The 25,961-nt window shown below is 38.7% G+C and overlaps 1 protein-coding gene across 1 annotated transcript in view; it reads right to left on the reverse strand.

Moving 5' to 3' along the window:
* CCDC192 (coiled-coil domain containing 192) overlaps positions 1 to 25,961 on the reverse strand; it is a 172,119-nt gene that overhangs the window by 128,672 nt on the left and 17,486 nt on the right. Inside the window, 2 exon segments of the mRNA XM_060007165.1 lie at positions 19,246 to 19,302; positions 20,230 to 20,361. Of these exon segments, the coding sequence (XP_059863148.1) occupies positions 19,246 to 19,302; positions 20,230 to 20,361 (189 nt within the window).

Consider the following 25,961-nt stretch of genomic DNA (forward strand, 5'->3'; position numbering starts at 1 on the left):
GAAACACCTGTATGGTCAGATGACCAAGTGCACCAACGCTTTCAGTAACTACTCAGAGAACAAGTACAAAACAACCAAATGCCTTTGTAGACACTATTAGGGGAGGGGCAGGTTGGCCTGCATTTCTCTCTGGCAATGCAGAGCCGATAGGCAAGGTATTTCATTGGGTTGGGGCACTTCTTGAGAAGCATTAAGGGATACTGTTTCCTTTTCTCCCTGGAAATCTTGCCTTGAGGCCTGACTCTGAGGATGGTATCCAGCCTGCAACGCAGACATAGACTAACCCTGAAGCTAGATATCACTCAGTGTGCCTCAGGGGCCTGAGGACGTGTCGCAATGTCTGGCCCTGCAGTAGCAGCACCTCTGCTTGAGGGCCATCTTATCTGTCATGCTTCAGAACTCTTCAACTGCAGAGATCTGTGCTCTAAAAGGAAGCATGTGGGCTTTGCTTTTTCTGGAGCCTCTGGTGTAATGTCCTTCCCCAGACATTCCCAGAGCTCCCTCCCTCCCTTTTCTGCTTTGGTATTATCTTACCAGTGAGACCTTTCCCTGTCGCTCTATATAAAATAACCCCCCTCTCCTAGGATCTACCCAATTCCCATACTGTATTTTCCTGTTAAGCCTTTTTGTACCATCTGACATTTTATACATTTACTGGTTTGTTTGCTTATTACCTTTCTTACCCCACTAGAATATAAGTTCCATGAAGGCAGGGATTTAGCCTATTTTGTTTACTATTTCCTAACCATAGGCATCCTTTAAATATTTGGGAAATAAATGAGTGAGGTCTTAAGCAAAGCTTTTAACTCTGATCTCTCTGAGTTTGGGCATCAAGGGAATGACAGATGGAAAGGGCTTTTTTTTTTTTTTGCAAAGGATGTTATCTGAATGGGGCCAGGGTCCCAAGGTTAAACAATGTACCCACGGGACAAAGTGAAAACCTCTTCATTTTGAGAAGGGCAAGCAGTTTTCAGTGTTTCTTGATTAGGTGATAAGGCAGGGTCCTACCAAGCTCAGAATATTGTCCTTGGTGGAGTGGCAATGGTAAGTTTCTTGTCCTTAGGGGAAAAGAATCAGGATAGTTGATTCAAATGTGGCCTTAGAAAATGCCAGAGTCCAATAGTTATTGACTTGTCTCTAGATTTTAATTTATTTAAATCTTCCCTTTACTGTCCCTTGATTTACATTTTGGAAACCAAGGTAGCCGCTAGAGCTTGGGAAATATGTATAGTTATATCAAAATTAAGTTTTATAGTATGATTCATAATTGACTGGATTTTTTGTTAGCCCATCTGTTCCCTGGCTTCTGGATACCGTCTTTTATGTGAAATCTCTCATGGCAGTTACGGTCATGCTGCCATGGAGGAAGTAGTCAGCCATTAGGAAAGGTTCTTTAAACATCAGAGGGCTTAAGGACCACCTAGGAGGTACCTGATCTTCCAAGCTTCCTTCTTCTCTGTCACTCTAAATTCCACATGCCAGGGACAGTAGTTCTGAGGTGGACTTTATGACTTCCTGCAGGATAAACTCATAGCTTCAATGTTGGTAAAATGGAGATAAACCCATAGAGTCCAGGAAAACCTGGTTGCCCAATCCCACATTAAAGATGCCTAGGGAGTTTAGAAGAGATTCACGGGATCCTTAGAAAGATCAGTTCTCTAACCTCCTGTAGAACTGGATCAAGAAAAGGGGCTGAGAAGATTTTTGGATTTCTGAAAAAAGAGGCTGGTCCTTAGATGACTCCTCTAGCCTCAGGATGCCCTACACAAGTCACAGCACCTTCTGCTGTTAGCACTGTGGCCTCAGTCAGTGGCATTCTGGAGCCAGCTCGTACAGGCTCACGAGAGCAAGTTGTTAACTTTCAGGAAAGTTAGGAGCTGCATGATCTAACATTGGTATCTTAAAAAGGGCCAGAGTGGGTGGGAGTATGAATGTAAACCACTGAAATAGGCAAACACTATAAATTGGGGCTCCTCCCCCTCTCCCAAGAGCTGGTAGTTAAACATTCACCAGCACAGCACTAGCCCTTCGTCATCACTTAACATTACTGTGACAGTTTGCCTCCTTGGACTTGGTGTGTGTGTATATGTGTGGAGACACATGTAATATGCGTATACTATGGGGATAGGAGGATAAAAGGATGTTTGAAAAAATATTAGCCGTATGGTGAACAGGGGGCCTGGGAAGTATGATCTAAAAGCTAATGAGACATTTTTATGTTAGAATATATTTAGACTAATTCTTGTTAAAAATTTCACTAGTTTAAGAGTAGGTCATTAAAAAGAATTATTATAAAGATGCCTATGACTTATTGATAAGGAGCCAAGGTGGTACATATGGTTAGAAACTGATACATGTGGAAGATCATATTTTTATAAAAACAAACAAAATCATACCAACTTTAAAAAATTTACATGTGCATATGTGTTTTTCTATGTTACGGAGTATAGAAATTACATGCTATTGACATAAGTAGTGAGAAGGTAGGAAGAAAAAGAAGGAAATTTTAAAATTCATATACCTTTATCTTATTGACCTTTTAGCCAGGTATTCATTGGTTACATTTTGGAGTTGCAGAGCAAGGGCCTAGCAAAATGACTTTTAAAGAGTGACTTACTTAGAAATGTCAATAATATGAATGAAATGTCATAAATGTAGATGAAAATTTTTGAGAGAAATTATCTTCATTCAGTTTTACATACAACATTCGCAGTATTAGCTACTCAAAATAGGAAAAATTTAAAATAATACAAATCAGTAAGTGTATGAAGATGATTGTACATGAAATGCTAAGGTTAAATGAAAAATATTAGAGGGTGTGTGTATGTTTGTAAGTGCTTTAAAATCCTTTGTGAAGGGGCTTCCCTGGTGGCGCAGTGGTTGGGGGTCTGCCTGCCGATGCAGGGGACATGGGTTCGAGCCCCGGTCTGGGAGGATCCCGCGTGCCGCGGGGCAGCTGGGCCCATGGGCCATGGCCGCTGGGTCTGCGCGTCCGGAGCCTGTGCTCTGCAGCGGGAGAGGCCGCAGAGGTGAGAGGCCCACGTACCGCAGGAAAAAAAAAAAAAATCCTTTGTGAAAACAAAAAAGGATAAAGGTATCCCGGAAAATGGAGACCAAGGCTGCTTAAACACATACAGGCACCATGCAGACAATGGACAATTAATTTGTGCTGAGGAACTGGAGCCTAAGTGTCTTTCTGCCTGTCCCAAGTAAGACACAATGACTCTCTAACCTTGGACCAGCTCTTGAATCTCCCTGTAAATTGTGGGGATCCAAGGAGAGAGTAAGCTTCTTTATGAAAGGATCTCAGAAGCCATGATGCAGTACATACAATTTAGCCGTAGAGGTATGTAAACAAACAAACAAAAACCATCAGGAGGCCTGGCTCCTATGCTCATATTCACTGTGGTGTTAAATGTTTGCTGAGATGTAAGCTTTCATTTCAGATCTTTAAAGCATATTATAGAAGTGACCACACAGACTCTATAAAAGAGAACATATATAATTGTATCACTGACTCCACCACATCAGATAAAGGCAATCTCCCTACAGTCTCAACTATTCCTCTGGAAATAACATAGATTGTTTACTCTACCAGAGAGCCACCTGTATTTGTCTGTCTATCAGACTTTAAAGATAATGAGAGCACAGGGCCAGGAGCCTAAAGCTGGGTCTGTTGACATAATTAGGTGGTAACTCTCCAACTCCCAAAGTTCGTTTAGGAATAAGGTGGAAACAGGCACCTCTTGCTCTATAAGGACATTTCTTTTTAGTTTGATTCCTAGTAATATTTGCCTAATTTGTGTCCTCTCTGCTGTTCAGTGGTTAGTTAATTTAGGGATGACAGAGGATCTTTACCTGGGACATGGGCTTAAGCACTTCTGAAAAAGTGGCTCTGCAACTGATATGAGTAGACCTGTAATAAACACTTTACAAAACACATAATTCCAGGATTCACTTCAACAGCTAGTAACTTCACCAGGAAAGCCCAGCACTACTAAATTCTTTACTGTGGATCCCTGATACAGTGTACTAAGAAACTGCTGGCTTTCCTCAAATGCAATAGAAGATGCCATGACCTGAAAGTCCCAGCATTGCCCACCCCAGTCAGTTTCTGAGGAAACATCTAATAGCATAGCCAGCTATAAAATTATGACACGTCTGTTGGCCTTTTACTTCAGTCTTCTCCTCAAGATAACAACTAGGCTTTCACCTCTTCTTGCCTCTGCACAGTCTGCTTCCCCTGCCTGGATCTCTTTCATGCTCACCCCCATTTTCACTTGGCCAATTCCTCCTCATAATTTAATACTCAGCTCACGTATCAACCCCATACGTGAAGGCTTTACTGAGCAATCCCCATCTCTAGTCTGGGTTAGGGATGCTTCCTGTGAGCTCCCCCATCGTAATTTTTGATTACTGTGATAACGTGCGATATGACCCGTGTTTGGTCAATCTCTTTCTTATAGCAGTGGTCTTTTAAAAAAAATTTTTATTGGATTATAGTTGATTTACATTGTATTAGTTTCGGGTGTACAGCAAAGTGAATCAGTTATACATATACATATATTCACTCTTTTTTAGATTCTTTTCCCATATAGGTCATTACAGAATATTGAGTAGAGTTCCCTGTGCCATACAATAGGTCCTTATTATCTATTTTATATATAGTAGTGTGTATATGTCAATCCCAATATCCCAATTTATCCCTCCCCTCCTTACCCCCTGGTAACCATAAGTTTGTTTTCTACATCTGTAACTCTATTTCCATTTTGTAGATAAGTTCATTTGAACGCCTTTTTTAGATTCCACATGTAAGCAATATCATATTTGTCCTTCTCTGCCTTATAGTAGTGGTTCTAAATTTTGGTTGCACATTACAATGATCCAAGGAGATTTGTAAAGCCTTAATGCCCTGTCTGCACTCCAGACCAACGAAATCAGGGTCTCTGGGGATGGAACCCAAGATTCAGAGTTTTTTAAAGCTCTCAAGTCGATTTCAATGTGTAGCCAAGGTTGAGAACCACTGCATTAGATGGCAAAGTCCTAGAGGGTGGGCTGGCTCTTTTGTGCTTCAACCCAGCGCACAAGCCTATATGATGACAAAATTTTGTTAAGTTAATACAAGTGAGAATATTTTAGACTTTTACCAAGTGATATTAAGAGGTATCAGATTATTTTTTCTGGAATACAAGTGGGTTAAAAGTAAAAATTACAAATATCATATTTACTAAAAATCATTAAGTCCGTTGGCTTTACATCAATTATTTAGGAGAAAGCTATTGTGTTTTTTTCATATATTCTGAAGACTCTTCTGATAGTATTCTATATTATTTTTATGTACATTTTCTAAGGTAAAATAATGAATTTGAAGAATTGCGAATTTGTATTAGTACTTCTACAGTGTTATAGTTTAGATTATATGTGTAAGGCCCAGGTTCACTGTTTCTCAGTGTTCTGCATAGGGCCAGCTGCATCCACATTAAAATATGATTCCAGACTCCATACCAGACCTGGATTTAGATTCTTTGGCAAAAAATGAGAAATCTACTTGCATCTTTTCTCTTTTTTATTGAAATATAATTCATATACTATAATATTAATGCTTCTAAAGTGTACAATGCAGTGGTTTTTATATATTCACAAAGTTGTGCAACTCTCACTACTATCTAATTACAGAAACTTTTAATCAACACAAAAAGAAACTTCTTCCCATTAGCCCCCATTCCCCATCTACCACCTACCCCTCCCTCAGGCCAATAGCAACTAGTAATCTATTTGCTATATCGATGGATTTGCCTACTCTGTACATGTCATATCAGTGGAATCATACAATATGTGGATTTTTGTTTCTGGTTTCTTTCACTTAGCATTGTATTTTCAGGATTCATTCATCTTGTAGCATGAATCAGTACTTCATTCCTTTTTATGGCTGAATAAAATTTCATTGTTTAGGCATACCACATTTTTTATGGGATAGTCATCAGTTGATGGATATTTGAACTGTTTCACTTTTGTCTATTGTCAGCGATGCTGCTATGAATATTTGTTTACAAGTTTTTGTGTGAACAAGTTTTCAATTCTCTCAGACGTATACCTAGGAGTAGAATTGCTGGGTCATATGGTAACTCTTCTACCTGTATTTTAAACAACCTTTTCAGGTGATCCTAAGACTCACTGAGATTGAGAACCACTTTCCTAGTGTCTCTATTTCCTCCAAGGCACTGCACCTGCAATCTTAACAACTGCTAGCTGGTGTGAAATTGTATCTGCTAACAGGTGGAAAAGAAGGGCTATCATAGCATCCAATAAATGATGATTCATAAATAAAAAGATAACTGCTAAGCTAGTATAAATAGCTAATAGTATCACACTGCTGTCTTTGTTTGACAAATTTAAATCCTGATGTAACAGACAAGATTTAAAGAAACAAATAACTAGTAGTAAGTCAATCATTAAGAACTCTAGTATCCTCCTAGGCTACAGTTAAATTTGCCTTGATTTATTTTTGTCTGAGAACCAAGAGCTTACCTGGTCAGGCACCCCAGGAACCAGATTCTGGGTTTGGTAGGTATGGTGGAAAAATGACATTTTTTTTGCCTTCCAAGCATTTTGAGCATGTTTCCTAAACTTGGAGGTTTCCCTACCTATGAGTCCTCACCTTCTCAAGGTAGAAGCCTAAAATTCACTTGCCACCTCCCTTGCATCCTCAGTGCATGCTGGAGCCCTGCTCTCCACCAGTCAAAAGCATCCATGCCAGAATCCAGATCAGAACACTTTTGGGTGCACTCCACTCGCAGCAGAAGCACCCTGTACACAAGCAGAGGTTCTAGAGGAAGCGTCCAGGGCTGGCATCAGAGGTACTATTGGGGGCAACATGGGGGTGTATGGTTCCACCAGGGCAGTTCTATGTAATTTAAGCCTCATTCCCAGCTTCAGTTTCCAAGTCTGGCCCTCTGGCCCTCCTAGAGGGTTTGGAAGTCACTCGTGATCTTCATTTAGTTCCTATTCTGTTTAAATTGGTATTTCTGTTAAACAAGAATACAGTTGGTATCACAGGACTCTACGTTAGAGGCGCCACTGATGCTGAACTGTCTAGAAGCTTGCTCCAAATACACTGGTTAGCTTTAGGGCCCTGGCAAATCTCTTTGACAGAAAAGCCCTCCTTTTTGGGTTCAGTTTGACAAATTCTCTCTACCACTCAGAGTATAAGAAGTTTCACTGATGCAATCTGAACACTTTGTGATATTTGACACTAATTATAAAATATTTGCCTACACAACAGTAGGCTGATTTCTAAGGTACTCTCTGCAAAACACTAATTCTGAATCATGATCTCTTTGCCAAGTCCATCAGTCTAATAAGTTTAGGTGGTCTTATTTCTTAATCAACCTCCCTGTCCCACTACCTTTCTTTAACACATATGTATGTACAACAACAGCTTTAGAATACAATGTCTGATAGCTTTATCTAAGCATCAAGGATAAATGGAAAGTTTTAAGGAAAAATATGAATCTGTGAGTTTTGAACTTTGTATATACATGTTGTATATTTAATAACACCTAATCAAGAATATATCCAGCCATTGCTTTCAACAAATTCCTTCCTATACTTTCTGATATAAAGAAACTCCTTAGACTCTAGTGAGCAATCTGGAACATCCATAAGAAGATGGTTTCTGTGATGTCAAAGAAAATCCCATGCAAGAACCTGTGAATGTACTGAAATGTACTGTTTATGTCAAACCTGATTCTTTCCCCAACACCCTCCATCCTCAAACAGACTACTGCCCATAACGAAGAGACCAGGTTTTGGGTTTCTTAAATCACTCTGAAATGAAATCCAGAAGAGAAGTAGTACTTCGGTTGATGTTTTGACATTTCATCTTTATCTTCTTTGGGTTTGGTTTGCTCTGGCATGTGGGAGTCCACAGGAAATGTCACAAATATCAATTGTTACTTTCTAAAATATAGTGAAGCTGATGTCTATAATAACTCCCAAGGCACACAGTATATGTACACACCATATAGACCTAAGAATACATCTGCGAACCTACAGTTTCAGACTGAGAAACACCAACCTGGAGCCTTGCTACTGTGCATTTTTAAGGCAACACATAGTCATTGCAAAAAGAGAGAGACCCTGCTGTCATAATGTTTATTCATGAGGGCTGTAGAGAATTATATTTTTAGACTAGAAAATTTTCCCAGAACGTATGCTCTTGAAAATAAAACAAATAAAAATTCATCCATGAAAACTAATCACAAAGTATCCTAAGAAAACAAATTTGGCATACTTATTTTGAATACAATTGTTTATCCTCAACAATGCAGATACATAAGACCTGAGTGGGGGAGCAGTGGGGTCCAAGTGGCATATAATTGTACTGGTGTGAATGCCCAAGGGTCACACTTGAAACTGACCAGAAAAAGATCCATTTGCTAGGAAGTCATCCTGAAGTCTAAAGTCTTATCCTGAGATCCACCGCGGAAAGGCAAAGTAAACACCCCAGGCAACATACTTTTGGGGAAGTTATGGAACTATCTTCAAAATGTTCCTGAGTCTCTCCAACTAAACTTTGAACTATTCCAATATGCTAAAAAAAACCTACACATTTATGAGCATTTAACATGCTGGTTTTTCAGGCTGAAATCCACCTCAGTCCTAGGTTTCCATCCAGTGTAACTTTTGTCTACAGCAATGACTAGCTAAGGGTTTTAAGGGTTACTGTGATAAAGCTCTTTAATTACTTTTCTATCTCCAGGGATGGGTATGTTTCAGGTGTGGAAGAGTGTTCAGGAGGAAACATTCCCCTGAGCTCAAACTGGACATAACTTGTTCTTGATGCTTAATGCCAACATCTGGCAGTATTCTCATTAGCAATTCCACAAAGCAGAATAATGCCTCTTATTCTCATTTCTGCCCAGTCCCTCTTCTGAACTTCCAGTCTGACTGTTTGCATTGTTCCCACTCCCACCCACAGCCTGGTGCGCCCTGCTTTCTCCCCTCCCTGGACAGCAGCCTCCCTGTTTGATCTCCAGGGTTCTTCCTCCTCCTAACACTTCCTCTTAACTGGTTCTTCCGTAAAAACAGACAATAACAATTCAATCAAGAAAGACAATTCATTAGCAGGAACAATCAAGTCTCCCTGCACCCAATAAGCCTGAAGGATGAAAGACTGGCTTGTTAGGATCAGCACAAATAGTTGAAGGATGAACAATTAATAACGATATCTTTTGGTTTTGCGTTCCTTAGCCTCTTCCTGGAATCTTGTGACTGACTTCTTTCTGTGAGAAGCTCAAGTTCTCCTTAGTTCCTGCCACACAATTGCCATAAATTTTTCATGAAACAAAGTTCAAAAGGTGTAGAGCTATTATTTTAGGTTTTCTTCCTTTTTAAGATGACTCATACCTAAACCATTTGTCAACTCTCTGACTGGTTATCCTCCTTTGAGAAACCACACCCGTCTAAACAAGTCTGTCCAAATCATTTACGTTATGTGGTTGCTGATTATTGTTACAGGTTCCAAGGCTATGACAATACCTTTTCACTTATAGAGGCTCAAGAGAACTCGCCTGAGCCCTTCTCTCTCCCTGCAGTCTCCCAGTGGGGTTTATGTCAGTTCTCAATAAAGGGACTTAAAACAAGAGAAAGAGATTGGGCAAAAAAGCAGGATTATTTGTATTTCAAACACTACAAGTGATAAACATCTGCACATAAGCAGTTATTAACATTTAAAATGAGAAACAATTTCCCTTTTCCATTTTGCAAAAGAGGAGACTGACATCTCCAATGATTTCTAGGAAATGATATTAAAATGTACTTGCTTAAAAAATAAATTCTTGACCATTCTGAGGTCCCTTATTCAATTCAATTGAGGGTGCTTCTATTCTAGAGGAATTCCTGACGGTATTTGAGAATGCGAAGGCTAAAGCAGGAAAAGGACAGAAGAACAAAATAGGGACGTGGAAAAGTGTGTGCCAGCTGACCCTCCTCTGCCCTCCGCTGGCTCCCCTACCACAAGCACACTGATGTTTTCAGAGATGTGCATCCAAAAACGAACGGCAAAAAAACTTTGGCTAAGTCAGCTGCATTTCATTTAGTACTACACATGGGGAATATGCGTCATCAAAACTCCCAGGTGGGATGTTTGTTTATGGGGTCAAGCAAGAATCGGATAGAATCAGGTGAGATGACATTCTCCAGGGGGCCGAGTAAGTAAAGCTTAGGAAGGCGAACTTAGAGGGACAGGAGTGTGGTCAGAATTGCCTCTTAGCATCAAAGATGATCTTTTCCAGTTGCAGCTCCTCAGCAGTAGTTTTCCATTCCCCATGGCACTGACAGCTGCCTAATGCAATCACTGTGTTTTTACTCAGGTGACAGGGAGCAAAAATGCCCATGTTCCTCTGCGCCTCCTCTGGCAGGTACAGACAGTGTCCTTCAGTTCTCCCAGTGTGCAAAAGGAATATGTACTTTTCCAGGTTCAACAGGGACATGTATTTATTGTGAAGGCAGTGAAGTACTTATGAGTCAAACTCAATAAAAGGGAATCTGGTGCTGAAAAATATATGCTTTCACACTGTTAGAAAAATGTCAAAACACTTATTGCAAATGATGATCAGGATAAAGTAGCAGCAGTAAAATTAATATCAAGGGACTTCCCTGGTGGCACAGTGGTTAAGAATCCGCCTGCCAATGCAGGAGACATGGGTTCAAGCCCTGGTCCGGGAAGATCCCACATGCCGCGGAGCAACTAAGCCCGTGCGCTGCAACTACTGAACCTGCACTCTAGAGCCTGCGAACCACAACTTCTGAGCCTGCGTGCCACACCTACTGAAGCCCGGGCTCCTAGAGCCCATGCTCCACAACAAAGAGAAGCCACCGCAATGAGAAGCCTGCGCACCTCAAGGAAGAGTAGCTCCCGCTCACTGTAGCTAGAGACAGCCTGTGCGCAGCAAGGAAGACCCAACGCAGCCAAAAAATAAATAAGTTAAAAAAATTAATGTCAAGATTAATGAGGGTTGGCTGTGTTCCAGGCACTGGATCCTTTACCTGTATCATCTCATCTGGTCCTCACAATAACCCTACTGAGGCAGGTTCTATGATTATCCCGTTTCACAGATAATCATGATGCAGAATTCTCAGAGCGTTCTCTCACCACTGATGCTGTTAAGGTCAGCAATGAACAAAGCCATAGGGATGTTTGCTGGGTTTTGTTGTTATTGATTTTGTTTTGTTGCATTAGTTAGCCAACACTTATACAAGATTTGCTGTATGGCAGGTACAGTGCTAAGAACTTGGTAAGTGTTAACTCATTTAATCTTCACAACAACCCTGTGAGCTAGATACACGTATTATCATCAATTTGAAGTTGTGGAACTTGAGCCTCAGGGATCAAGCAACCTACTCAAGGTCACCCAGCTCGTGAGCCAGGGGAACAGGGCTCTCACCCCACAGTCTGTCTGGAATGTTCCGAGGGAAAAATGTCTTATACAAGCAGTTGATGCTCAAGCGTTTCTTAAATATTTAACCAATTTTCTGAATTTGCTGGGGCAGGGATGGGTGTGGTGGGTGTATGGGTATTGTGAAGGAGAGGTTGAGGAGGGGAGGTACAGGCCTTTTTCCCATCTCTTTTCTTCTTTTCAGACCTTGACAGTGACTCTTATACCTCATGATGATTGGTGTGAGAGCTCACATTTCCTCTTATGAATGTTACTGCCTAGTAAACCTAGTAGTGATGATAGACCGATCACTGGGGATTAGAAGTTCTCTAACATGTGACTGGTCAAAATCAGTTTCAATGCTAACAGCTAAAGTTAACAGCTCAGAGTTTATTTTACTTAATAATTTCAGTACTGCACATTTAACAACAAAATAAACTACAAAATAGGCTATATTTTCCCTCAACTATCAAAGCATACATTTATACCCAACTCTTTAGACAATCCGTTAAATTTCAAATAAATCCAAACTGGAGACTTCACCATCCTGAAGGGGAGTTGCCCCTGCTCCAAGACTGACACCACCCACCTAGCACTGTCCTGCAAGGAGAGGAAATTAACACTCGCTGATGGAGGGTTGAGCATCTGGAAAGCCTGTGGTTGAGAGGCCTGACCTCATTAATATAAGAACCTACAAATATCTCAAGTAGTGGGGGCTGGAGTTCATTGCTTTGAGAAGGAAATGAAAATAAACCAACTCAAGGGGAGGAAGTTGGTTCATTCAAAATAGAAAGGATGAGGTACTGGGGGTGCTTCAGATGGCAGGGACCATACTCCACTTCTACCCAAGTCCTTTGATTAATATGACCTCAAATAGGCAGGAATGTTAAGGAAGGATGAATCCTGACTGCTGTACATAGACCAGAAGCTCCCACAAATCTTCTGGTAAGGCTTAGCACTGAACAAAAAGGCCACTGGTCTTTGAAGGGCCAATAGGCAGAGGGAACGGCAGCCATACTTCACTAGAAAATAGTGCCCCCCAACTTTGGGATAGTAAAATCCCTGGGAATCCTAGGCAGATCCCAAGAAGGAGGGAAGACCACTCTACCTACCAAATGCCTGAAACCAAATTTCTTCTTAACAATGACAAGAGAGAGCCTTGTCAGATTTGTATTTTTTTTTTAAAGCAATTTGATATTTTTGTCCTTTGAATATCATGCAGCAAGATGTGGAGGGATATTGTACATTCTCTTTCATCCCTCTTCATTCTCTGGAATTTATTGCATAACTTTTAATCTCAAGTTTTACCTGGTTTAATAATAATAATAATTCTTAAAATAAAACTATTTCTAACGTTGCTCACTCTGAGGTCATGTTGTGGATACCTATAGATCCAAGATAAGATGAATGACTTAAACACTGGTGTAGCAGAATCTGACATCCACTCATCAAAATCCATGCTTCCCTCTTCTTCCTGGGTGCATGGCTAAACTGCCTCTCCCAGCATAATTAATGTGGCCTCATGACTGAGTTCTAGCCAATGGAACATGAGCAGAGGTGAGGCGCTCCACCTCTAGATACAGCCCATTATAAACCTCCCAAGTGAATACCTCCATGATCTCTTCTCCTCTGGCCAATGGGAATAGAGAGGATCCCAAAGTAACCTGGGAATCTACACATCAAAGAGGGCAAAGGGTCATTCAGTCTTGAATGACACTGAGTTATGATGAATGAGCAAAACCTGCCCATCAACAAGAACATTCACAATAGACTCTTACTGGAATGAGCAGGAAATAAACTTCTGTTGTGTTGTCACTGAAATTCTAGAGTCCCTTTGTTACAACAGCAAGCTGTATCCTAACTAAAAACGTCAACAACTATAAAAACAAACTCCCCTCATGTGTAATCACACACTCATGTCCTTTGTAATGAACATCTTTAAAATTATAGAATAGATGTAACAAAACAGCCATCTAAATTAAAATCCAGTATTAAGTCCATATTTAGGCCACCTATAAATGTGTTTGTTTGCCACACAAAGCCCTCTACTTTGTTTGAATTAATCGCCAACATTTATAAATGAGGAAATTTCACAAAAAACTTGGACTTTCATCTGAAAAACTGGATAATTTGGTCAACTGGGGCTTCATTTTCCCTTTTGTGCAAGTCCTGCACTCTCTAGATTAACACAACTTGTTCTGGCCATCCCCCCCTCCCTGCATTAATTACTTGGCCTTTGAATGCAGTTGAATTTGCCTGCTGGATTATTATAAATAGTTGGGGATTAAAAAACTATGCAGTCCAATCAGACTACAATTGCAATGAGTAAAGATTACTTTATCTGCATGTTATGCCCGGGGCTTCTTTTGATGGAACTTACAGAAGCAGCTATATAAACCTCATTACGAAAGATCTATTATAAAAAAAAAAAGACAAGACAAAAAACAACAACAACAGAAAAACAAACCCATTACTGCATTTGCAGATCTGATATTTTTGATGGGTTTTTCCCCTTCACTATATATTTCAATATTCCCTATATGAAATCCAATATAAACTCTCATTTCAGAGTTAACTCATTAGAAAATAAGTAGTAATATCTCCTACCCCTAATAAGATAAGAACTATTTATCTGATCATTTTCCTTGCTTTACTTTTGGCTTTTAGGAAGATCAAAGCTATATTTCTGTTTCAACTATACCGTATGGAAATTTATGACTTAAACATGAATATTCTATTTTTTTCTCCTTTTATTGCTATTTTATTTCAATATATATGTTTTTAATTATGTTTACTTATATGCTTTTAAAAATTCAGCTATTTTATACTTGTATTTCTTATGGGCAACCTCAAACTCTTTGTGAAGTTAGAATATAAATAAATATGGTTAAATTAAATATTATATTTAATGTTTAATGACAGAGTAAAATTATATCAAGGGAACAGATAAAGTTTAATATTCATAAAATGCCAGGCTATGTTCATTTAAGATATACATTTTTAAAAATTTTGTTTCTTCCCTTTTTAAAATAGTATAAAGTTATAAATAAATAATTTCTTGGTATTTCTGGATGATTTGCTGTAAACTAGAGGGACATTCTTGTTTGTTGTTGTTTTATTTTAAAAAATTAACATTAAAAAGCAGCCAGCATATACAGATAGATATGTTCTCTCAGTTGCTTGTCCATTCACTCTACAGGTAAACCTATTTGTGTCAAGAACTATGTATATTGCAGTTCTATTTACAATAGCCAGGACATGGAAGCAACCTAAGTGTCCATTGACAGATGAATGGATAAAGAAGATGTGGCACATATATACAATGGAATATTACTCAGCCATAAAAAGAAACGAAATTGAGTTATTTGTAGTGAGGTGGATGGACCTAGAGTCTGTCATACAGAGCGAAGTAAGTCAGAAAGAGAAAAACAAATACCATATGCTAACACATATATATGGAATCTAAAAAAGAAAAACAAATTGGTTATGAAGAACCTAGGGGCAGGACAGGAATAATGACAGAGATGTAGAGAATGGACTTGAGGATATGGGGAGGGAGAAGTGTAAGCTGGGACGAAGTAAGAGAGTGGCATGGACATATATACACTACCAAATGTAAAACAGATAGCTAGTAGGAAGCAGCTGCATCACACAGGGAGGTCAGCTCGGTGCTTTGTGACCACCTAGAGGGGTGGGATAGGGAGGGTGGGAGGGAGACGCAAGAGGGGGAAGATATGGGGATATATGTATATGTATAGCTGATTCACTTTGCCTCTGAGGTGGGAGAGCCGAGTTCAGGGCATTGGACCACCAGAGACCTCCCAGCCCCATGTAATATCAATTGGCGAGAGCTCTCCCAGAGATCTCGGTCTCAACACTAAGACCCAGCTCCACCCAACAGCGAGCAAGCTCCAGTGCTGGACGCCCCATGCCGAACAACTAGCAACACAGGAACACAACCCCACCCATTAGCACAGAGGCTGCCTAAAGTCATACTAAGTTCAAAGACACCCCACAAAACACCACTGGATGCAGCCCTGCCCACCAGAAATACAATATCTAGACCCCCCACCAGAACACAGGCACCAGTCCTCTCCACCAGGAAGCCTATACAAGTTACTGAATCAAACTTACCCACTGGGGGCAGACATGAAAAACAACGGGAACTATGAACATGCAGCCTGCAAAAGGGAGACCCCAAACACAGTAAGTTAAGCAAAATGAGAAGCCAGAGAAACACACAGCAGATGAAGGAGCAAGGTAAAAACCCACCAGACCAAACAAATGAAGAGGAAATAGGCAGTCTACCTGAAAAAGAATGCAGAGTAATGATAGTAAAGATGATCCCAAATTTGGGAACTAGAATGGAGAAAATACAAGAAACATTTAAAAAGGACCTAGAAGACCTAAAGAGCAAACAAACAATGATGAACAACACAATAAATTAATTAAAAATTCTCTAGAAGGAATCAATAGCAGAATAACTGAGGCAGAAGAACGGATAAGTGACCTGGAAGATAAAATAGTGGAAATAAATACTGCAGAGCAGAATAAAGAAAAAAAGAATGAAAAGAATTGAGGACAGTCTCAGAGACAACATTAAATGCACCAACATTCAAATTATAGGGGTCCCAGAAGAAGACAAAAAGAAAGGGTCTGAGAAAATATTTGAAGAAATTATACTTGAAAATTTCCCTAATATGGGAAAGGAAATAGTCAATCAAGTCCAGGAAGAGCAGAGTCCCATACAGGATAAATCCAGGGAGAACATGCCAAGACACATATTAATCAAACTATCAAAAACTAAATACAAAAAAAATATATTAAAAGCAGCAAGGGAAAAGCAACAAATAACAGACAAGGGAAACCCCATAAGGTTAACAGCTGATCTTTCAGAAGAAACTCTGCAAGCCAGAAGGGAGTGACAGGACATATTTAAAGAGATGAAAGGGAAAAACTACAACCAAGATTACTCTACCCAGCAAGGATCTCATTCAGATTTGACATAGAAATTAAAACCTTTACAGACAAGCAAAAGCTAAGAGAATTCAGTACCACCAAACAAGCTTTACAACAAATGCTAAAGGAACTTCTCTAGGCAGGAAACACAAGAGAAGGAAAAGACCTACAATAACGAACCCAAAACAATTAAGAAAATGGGAATAGGATCATACATATTGATAATTACCTTAAATATAAATGGATTAAATGCTCCAACCAAAAGACATAGACTGGCTGCATGGATGCAAAAACAAGACCTGTATATATGCTGTCTACAAGAGACCCACTTCAGACCTAGGGACACATACAGACTGAAAGTGAGGAAAATGAAAAAGCTATTCCATGCAAAAGGAAATCAAAAGAAAGCTGGAGTAGCAATTCTCATATCAGACAAAATAGACTTTAAAATAAAGACTGTTAACAAGAGACAAAGAAGGACACTACATAATGATCAAGGAATCAGTCCAAGAAGATATAACAATTGTAGAGATTTATGCACCCAACATGAGAGCACCTCACTACATTAGGCAAATGCTAACAGCCATAAAAGTGGAAATCAACAGTAACACAGTCATAGTGGGGGACTTTAACACCCAACTTTCACCAATGGACAGATCATCCAAAATGCAAATAAATAAGGAAACACAAGCTTTACATGACACATTAAACAAGATGACTTAATTGATATTTATAGGATAGTCCATCCAAAAACAACAGAATACACTTTCTTCTCAAGTGCTCATGGAACATTCTCCAGGATAGATCATATCGTGGGTCACAAATCAAGCCTTGGTAAATTTATGAAAATTGAAATCGTATCAAGTATCTTTTCCGACCACAACGCTATGAGACTAGTTATCAATTACAGGGAAAAAAACTGTAAAAAAATACAAACACACGGAGGCTAAACAATACGCTACTAAATAACCAAGAGATCACTGAAGAAATCAAAGAGGAAATCAAAAAGTACCTAGAAACAAATGACAATGAAAACACAATGACCCAAAACCTATGGGATGCAACAAAAGCAGCTCTAAGATGGAAGTTTATAGCAATACAATCCTACCTCAAGAAACAAGAAAAATCTCAGATAAACAACTTAACCTTACACCCTAAGCAATTAAAGAAGAAGAAAAATACCCCAAAGTTAGCAGAAGGAAAGAAATCGTAAAGATTAGATCAAAAATAAATGAAAAAGAAATGAAGCAAATGATAGCAAAGATCAGTAAAACTAAAAGTTGATTCTTTGAGAAGATAAACAAAATTAATAAACCACTAGCCAGACTCATCAAGAAAATAAGGGAGAAGAGTCAAATCAACAGATTTAGAAATGCAAAAGGAGAAGTAACAACTGACCCTGCAGAAATACAAAGAATCATGAGGGGTTACTACAAGCAACTATATGCCAATAAAATGGACAACCTGGAAGAAATGGACAAATTCTTAGAAAAGCACAATGTTCTGAGACTGAACCAGGAAGAAATACAAAATATAAACAGACCAATCACAAGCACTGAAATTGAAACTGTCATTACAAATCTTCCAACAAACAAAAGCCCAGGACCAGATGGCTTCACAGGAGAATTCTTTTTTTTTTTTATTTTTAACATCTTTATTGGAGTATAATTGCTTTACAATGGTGTGTTAGTTTCTGCTTTATAACAAAGTGAATCTGCTCTACATATTCATATATCCCCATAGCCTCTCACTCTTACATCTCCCTCCCACCCTCCGTATCCCACACCATGATTTTATCCAGATTAGCTCATTGCAAATCCCAAATGGATGGTGACCAGAATTTATTATTTTGCAGTCTTTTTTGTTGGACTTTGGGGCTGCAGCCTCTCAGGTCTCAGATGGGTCTGAGTTTGTTGTTGTTCAGATTGGCCATTGAACATGACTGGCCACTGTTCTTAATCAAGAAGTCATCCCATAACACCCAGGATATGGATGGAGGACATAACTAAAAAGATGGCGATCAACTCTTTGAGGAAACACTTAAGGCATCAGGGTTGTTCAGATCCTTGGGAAGGGACAGTGGCAGGGTGACGACCACTGGTTTATGCACGTGGATACACAAGGCTATTGTGACAAGAGATGCTCATTAGTTGTTCTCCGAGTGAAGACAGGCTAAAGTAAAAATGAAAATTTTCCTGGAACTTCAGAGGGTCTCTCTCTCAGGGGAGGACTTGTAGCACAAAATGGACAGTTCCATATCTGATTTGTTTATATGAGCACTTGCCTAAAAATCACAAGACTGGGGCAAAATAAATATATATAAAACAATGCTTCTCAAAATATGGTGTAAAGATGGGCAACAGCACAGCATCTGAATCTAGCATCCCCTAGAAATACATATTCTCAGGTCCTATCCTAGGCATATAGAAAACTCCAAGCTATTTGTTCTTAAAAATTTTCCAGATACTTCTTGATATACTAAAGTTTAAGAAGCACTTCCCTAGGCCTATATGTGAGGTATCTATAATTTCCACTTCTGTTCACTCACTAAACTATCCTGACTTGCTTGTCTTTCTACCCTTAGTTTCCAGTTCTCTTATCCTGATAGTACCTGATTAGACCATCTGATTATATATAAGAACTCAGTTTTGTAATTTTTATCATCAACACAAACCAGAATTGAATTTATAGAAAGCAGCTTTGTAGAGGTAATAAAAATACTGATTCTTAGCTTTGTGATTTGGTTTGCAGTGGAGAAACCGTAGTTATAACTTCTGAAAAGTTTGTGTTCGTTTCCAGAATAACATTGATATAAATTAAGGGATAAATAAAGGAGAAAAACACTTACATAGGCTACAAGTTGCTCCTGGGAAGCTTTCACTTCAGCTTGTAATTTTTCAATACACTGAAAAGGAGCAAAGTTTAGAAACAAAGTACATAACTCTTCCTTTTACACGTTCAAAGTGTTCCAGATATAAACATGTACCAGTTCTCATATCTTATGAATGGCAGCATTATCTCAGCTAGATGTTTTTAAAATCATCATTAAAGAAATCATCGTTCCCTCCCCCCAGAAAAAGAAAGAAAGAAATCATCACTCCCATCCCTCTTTCTCTTCCACTCTATGGAAGAATCCAGCAACAGAGTACATGAATTATTAATAATTAGCAGATGATTGGGAAAAATAATGTTTGCTTGATGTACTGTAGGTAATGTTAACCCACCTTTTATCATATATACATACATGTGGGAGCCAATGGATTTGTATCTGCCTTTGGAATATATGGATATATTTTGTGTGAATATACATATTTACATATAGATACAGATTATCTATCTATCCCAAAGGCAGATACAAACCAATATGATAAACAAACAAGAGATAAATTTATGTAATGACATACATAAATATCTAGAAATTCAGAGATTGGTAATTTCTTATAAAGTGATTTATTAAAAGTCAATGAAAAATTTTCTGATCCACTTGTTTCACTACAGAGAAAGAAGCTATTCCTTGATTAAGTTCAACCTTGAAAACCAAAAACCATTTATGTAGTCAATATCATGTACAAAATAAATAGAATATTCAGCTAATATGGTTCAAAAGAATACATGTCAAGCAAACTTTAAAAATATCACCAAGAAAGTTAATTTTTGTATGTGAATATTCATCAGGGAATACAGTTACATTGAGCAAATACAAATACTGTTATTTACCATCTTAAACTTAAATATGGACTTCCAACCCAGCCAGAAATAACTATAGAATTGTCAGTTCATATAAGTTTAGGTAATCTTTAGAAATAAAGATTATTTCTCTTCTACAGCATACCTGGTCTTTTGCAAGGACCAGTTTTTCATATGGTTCCCCACTGTCTTCCTTTCGGTCCAGAGCCTCTAGTTTTTTCTCCAGCCAGGAAACTTGTTCAAGCAGCTTTGATTTTGTTCCTTCAGAGGCTGAAAGCTAAAGACATTTGCTTGTAAGTGTATGGAAGTACAATGATGTTTTTTAAAGCTCCTTTTAAAAGTCCGACTTATAAATGAATTGCCTTCCACCGATATCTATTAAATATGAAAATGGCTTTTGAAACATTCCTCATAGATGACAAATGACTAGTATAGAGAGTTAAGGAAATAATGTTGATTTTATTTATTTTTAATAATAAAGGTCTTTCTGAGCAAGAGATGAGACCACATAGTTCAGCAGGCAGAGAGATTTGTGGTGCAACAATCTCAACAGTCATCTTTATTATGTTTAAACATTGCACTTTACTTGTACGGCTGAACCTGAAATCTGTATTGTGGTTTACATAGGGTTCTTGAAACTTAACTCTTGGGGGACTACAGCTGTCTAGAAAGAGCAGGAGTTCTGACTCCCTTGAATCTTTACCATTAAGCAGTGAGGTAGAAGGAGCTGAAGGGAAATGCAGGAATTTCTAGTTGAAGTCTGATCAATGGCAGATCTATGCTAAACCATAACCAAAAAATGTCTAGAAGTGACTGTTTTACTGTTTCCTCTTGAGGAGAGTGGTAGTTTCATAGTCCCTATTCCCTTAACTCCCTTGGAGAGCCCCTGGACTAGCTTCTTCTTTCATTCAGGAAGCTTATTGTGCTTTTTCTCTATAGCTCAGCAACAGTTCTGAAAGAGTTCCTGGAAAGGGACACACAACCTTGTATTCATTCCAACTCTCATGCTCTTAGGCGCGGCTTATCTCTAAGTATGTCTTTCGTATTACTCCAAGTATTATTGCAAAGCATACCGTCTCATCTTGAAAAGGGCAACAAATATTTAAAGACAGTTTACCAGATGGAGAAGCATTATGAGATTGGTCTGCCATGGAAATAAGTTGGGCACATCATATATACTGGTATCCATCCATCCATCCATCCACCCATCCATCCATCCACCCACCCACACCATCAGTCACTCAACAAATATTTGTCTAGTTGGCTCTCTATGCAACCATTGTGTTATATGCAGGCGATTATGAAAGTGCAGCAGGAGGGTCAGAGGGAACACATATGCTATGAACTGTTGGCTTTGCTTTTCAGCTCTCAGTGACCTGGGAGGCCTGCAGTGCTCCACATGGGCACTAACACGTCTAACTCTCAGGTACATGATGCTTTGGAAATGTAGTCTGGTTTCTCTGAGCACCCTTCCATTTTATCACACAGTTTAGTGTAATGGCTAAAGACACAGACTGTGGAGTCAGAGCCTTTGGGTAAAAGTCCCAGTTTTCTATTTGCTATCTCTGTGATTTGGACAAGTTGCTCAGACTCTCTGAGTTTGATTTTCCTATCTGTAGATGGGAATGGGGATAAAAAGAATAGTACTTACCTCATGCATGTGTTTTGAGGTTTATATGAGTTTATACAAGAGAAACACTTAGAACAATGCCTGGAATAAATCAAATACTTAGTAGCTATTATTATCGTTTCTTCCACCTCCTCTAGACTTCTGTAAGCGTTCATATGGGTTCTACCCCAATATTTATTATTTATCAAATTGTAAAATAAAGTATCTGAAGACATCCCAGCCTCTGTGATAGCAGCATTATTCTTAATAGCTAAAAGGTGGAAACCAAATGTCCATTAACAGAAGAACAGATAAACAAATTGTGTTGTATACATGCAATGAAATTTTATTCAGCCATAACAAGGAATGAAGTACTGATACTTGCTGTAACTTGAATGAACATTGAAGACATCGTGCCAAGTGAATGAAGCCAGACACAAAAGGTCACATATTGTATGATTCCTCTTGTATGAAATATCCAGAATAGGTAAACCCATAGAGACAGAAAGCAGATTAACGGTTGTCAGGGGATGGGTGGTAGGGATTATGGGGAATCATTACTTAATGGGTACAAAGTATTCTTCTGGGATGAAGAAAAAACGTTGAAACTCGAAAGAGGTGGCAGTTACACAACATTGTGAACACACTAAATGCCACTGAATTGCATCCATTAAAATGGTTAATTGTATTTATGTGAATTTCACCTCCTTTAAAATAAAATGACTTTCTAGTTAGCTCTCAGTGGGTAAGAAAATTGTCATCATTACATCCATTCACTGAATGTTATTTGAAAAAAATAACAAAATTGGATTGGTTTAATTTTAAATTAATGAACTCAAATCTCAGACAGGTACTCTACATTCCCCTGACATCAAAATACCATATTTTACTACTAGTAAATTGGCTTTCCTCTTCTCTGAGATAACTATTTATTACTCTCTACTCTTTCCTCAAGTATCATTTCATGCTTTCTTTCCCTTCAAAATTCCACCCTCAACCCTCTCTCCCCAAATGATCACCTCATCAATAATTCACTGAAAAAATAGGGGCCAGATGGCTACTCCCTCACCTTCTCATCAGCCAATATTTAAACCTTACTGCAGCAGGCCCTGCTAATCTGTTTCCCATTGGTTGTTTCCCCATTTATCCCTTACTGCCAGACACCCAATTTGGATTAACCAGCAGCCATGTGTTTAGGGAAACTTGGTCTTGTCCAGCTCCAGGGAATGAATCACAATTGCTCAGCCAGCCTTGTTGGTCTCATGCCCATGCATAAAAAATGACTTTAGGCATGAGCCTGCAATCCAGTAGCGGCCCTTGGAGCCTGGGGAGAAGGAATTTACCAGATTTTTTAAAAAGACATACATGAGGAAGAACAACTCTTTTTCAAAGGATGTTCTGACTGCATGTAATGCTTGGAATTGTTGCAGACATTGTGGTAAGACAGTCAACACTGAGGATGGTAGAGCAAAGGATGGATAACACCTGTGTTCTTGCTGACATTCTTGAGCTATAGAATTAACCAGCCCTGGAACTGCTCCATCTCTGGACTTAATCTTATGTGCGATGATAGCGGGCCTTAACATGTTACTTTAATTGGGTTTCTGGTAGTTGAAGGAAAAAGCATTCTTACTGAACAAATGGAGAAGATATTCCTCTACCAAAAGCCAAACCTTTTGCTTGGCTTTGAATCTTATCTCCTCTATCTGTCAAAAGCCTTTGCTCCTGTAATTTCTACAGCCCACGCCCCCATCCATTTCTTCATTCTCACCCTTTCTGGATGATTCTGCTCAGCATATAAACATGTTATAGTAATTCCCATAAACAAAAGCTGTCTATTGAACATTCCCCCACTTCCTCCTCCAGTCATCATCTCATTTCTATGCTTCTTTTCCCACTCAAACTTCTTAAAATGATTGCCTACCCACACTGTTGTCACTTTCTTACAATCTTCTCACTTTTTTTTAAGAAAAAAATTATTGGCTTATATAAGTGGGGAGTCAGAAGTAGATTTTTGTTTCACTCACAACTAGATTCCACAGAATCCAAAAAAATCATAGTATTCTGTCTCTTTTTAACCTCTATATCTTGGTCCTATGTGTTGGCTTCATGATTTCCCAGTGCAGACAAGATTTCTTCACACTTTGGGGAAGATGTTACCTATTGCCTTCCAGGTTCAGGTCCTCAATAGTAAGACAATTTGACCTCCAGTAACAAGTTGAAAAAGGACTTATTTTTGGCCCCACCTATGTTCGTATGGCCACTCCTGGATTGTTCTTTATTGTCAGGAAAATGGGATATCATAATTGACTGGACCTCAGTCATATGCTTAAAGACCATTCCCTCTAGTCAGGAATACTGTGGTTGACAGCCCCAGGATTATTAAAAGATTGGAGCCTAAAGGAGCTGTTCTCCAGAAAAGGTAAACATGAAAATAGAGGCCAATTAAAATTCACCCTCTGGGTGTTCAGCACAATCATATCCTCATGCTCATGAGGATGTACTTTTCCTCAAATGCTCCTGCATAATATGATTCATCTATTCTACATTAATCCGAAAATGCACTTCCCCTCTCAAAAGGAGATAACCCAGTGTCATCTCGAGTTCCTACATCTGGCTTCACATTTTGTGTGTATCTCTCTAAATCAAATCCAGATGAGACTCACCATGATAGGCACCTAAAGACAAAATTTAAATGTCCCCCCCCCCCGCCCACATATGTCTAAAATACAGGGAAAACAGGACAATCACAGTGTTATTACCTTTTTAAAAAAAGGAAAAAGGGAAACAACTTACAGTTGTCATAGGCCATTGCCAATGTCACATTCTATCAATATTAGTCAGCAATGTTAAGGCCTGTCCTGGTTTCTGATCTGATTGATTCTGTTTCTGACCTCTGGGAGCCTTCTTTGCCCTTTTCTTCCATGGTCACAATCAAGAAAAAGGCCAGAGGGTATTCCTTTGGTAGGGGTTGTACTAAGTTTTAGTTTTGGGTATGCCACTTATTTCTCTATTTATCAAGACGATTTCAGTTGTGTTATAGAAAGCTAATGCCAATTGCTTTAGATTAAAAAAGATAATTAATTGGTTCATTTAACTGAGAAGTAGAGGCACCCCTAAATTCTGAGTCTTAAATTAGATTCTCAGAATTCTCTCTCTCCCTCTCTCCTAACCTAACTCCTTTTTATGCTACAGAAAAAAAAAAAAAGAAAATTTTCTCAGTGGCTGTGACGAGGGCTACTCTGGATTATTTTCCTCTCTTAATCTCTCTTCGATTGCCTTCTGCCCTCCACTACTCCCCTGAAACTGATCTTCCCTAGGTTGCCTATGATTCTCATTTTTCCAAATGCAGTGGACACATTTCTGGTCATATTATTCAATCTCCCGGTAAAATATTACACATTTGAGCATGCCATGCCTTGTGAAACACTCTTTTTACTGCTTAGAGGACACGAGTCTCTGGATTTCTTCCTGATTCTTTGTTTCCTTGGCTAGATTTTCCTCCTCTTCCACTCCTCTAAATATCAAAATCTGAAAGTCCTAGCTGATCTCATTAGGTGCCATGGTTGAAACACTAGTTATACACATGTTTATGACTCCCAATTTTTTTACATACAACCACTTGGCTTGTTGGATACATATATCCAACAACCTACTTAATATTGTCACTTGAATATTTGCTAGGCAACTAAGAATTAATATATTCATTTAAAAAAATGAAACAATGCCATTTGCAGCAACACAGATGGACCTAGAGATTATCATACTAAGTGAATAGGTCAGAAAGAGAAAGACAAATACCATATGATATCACTTATATGTGGAATCTAAAATATGACACAAGTGAACTTATCTACAAGGCAGAAACAGATTCACAGATATAGAGAACAGACTTGTGGTTGCCAAGGGGGAGAGAGGGTGAGGGAGGGATGGATTGAGAGTTTGGGATTAGCAGATGCAAACTATTATACATAGAATGGATAAACAACAGAGTCCTACTGTATAGCACAGGGAACTATATTCAATGTTCTGGGATAAGCCATAATGGAAAAGAATATGGAAAAGACTGTATATATATGTATAACTGAATCATTGTGCTGTACAGCAGAAAATAACACAACACTGTAAATCAACTATATTTCAATAAAATAAATTTAAAAAAAGAATTAATGTATTCAAAATGAACTCCTTATATTTCTATACCTTCCCCAGACTTCCCTCTCTTATGGAACCACCCATCCATATGTTTAAGCCACAAATGTATTTAA

This window comes from Delphinus delphis, chromosome 3 (genome assembly GCF_949987515.2).
Source record: "Delphinus delphis chromosome 3, mDelDel1.2, whole genome shotgun sequence".
Taxonomy (NCBI): domain Eukaryota; kingdom Metazoa; phylum Chordata; class Mammalia; order Artiodactyla; family Delphinidae; genus Delphinus; species Delphinus delphis.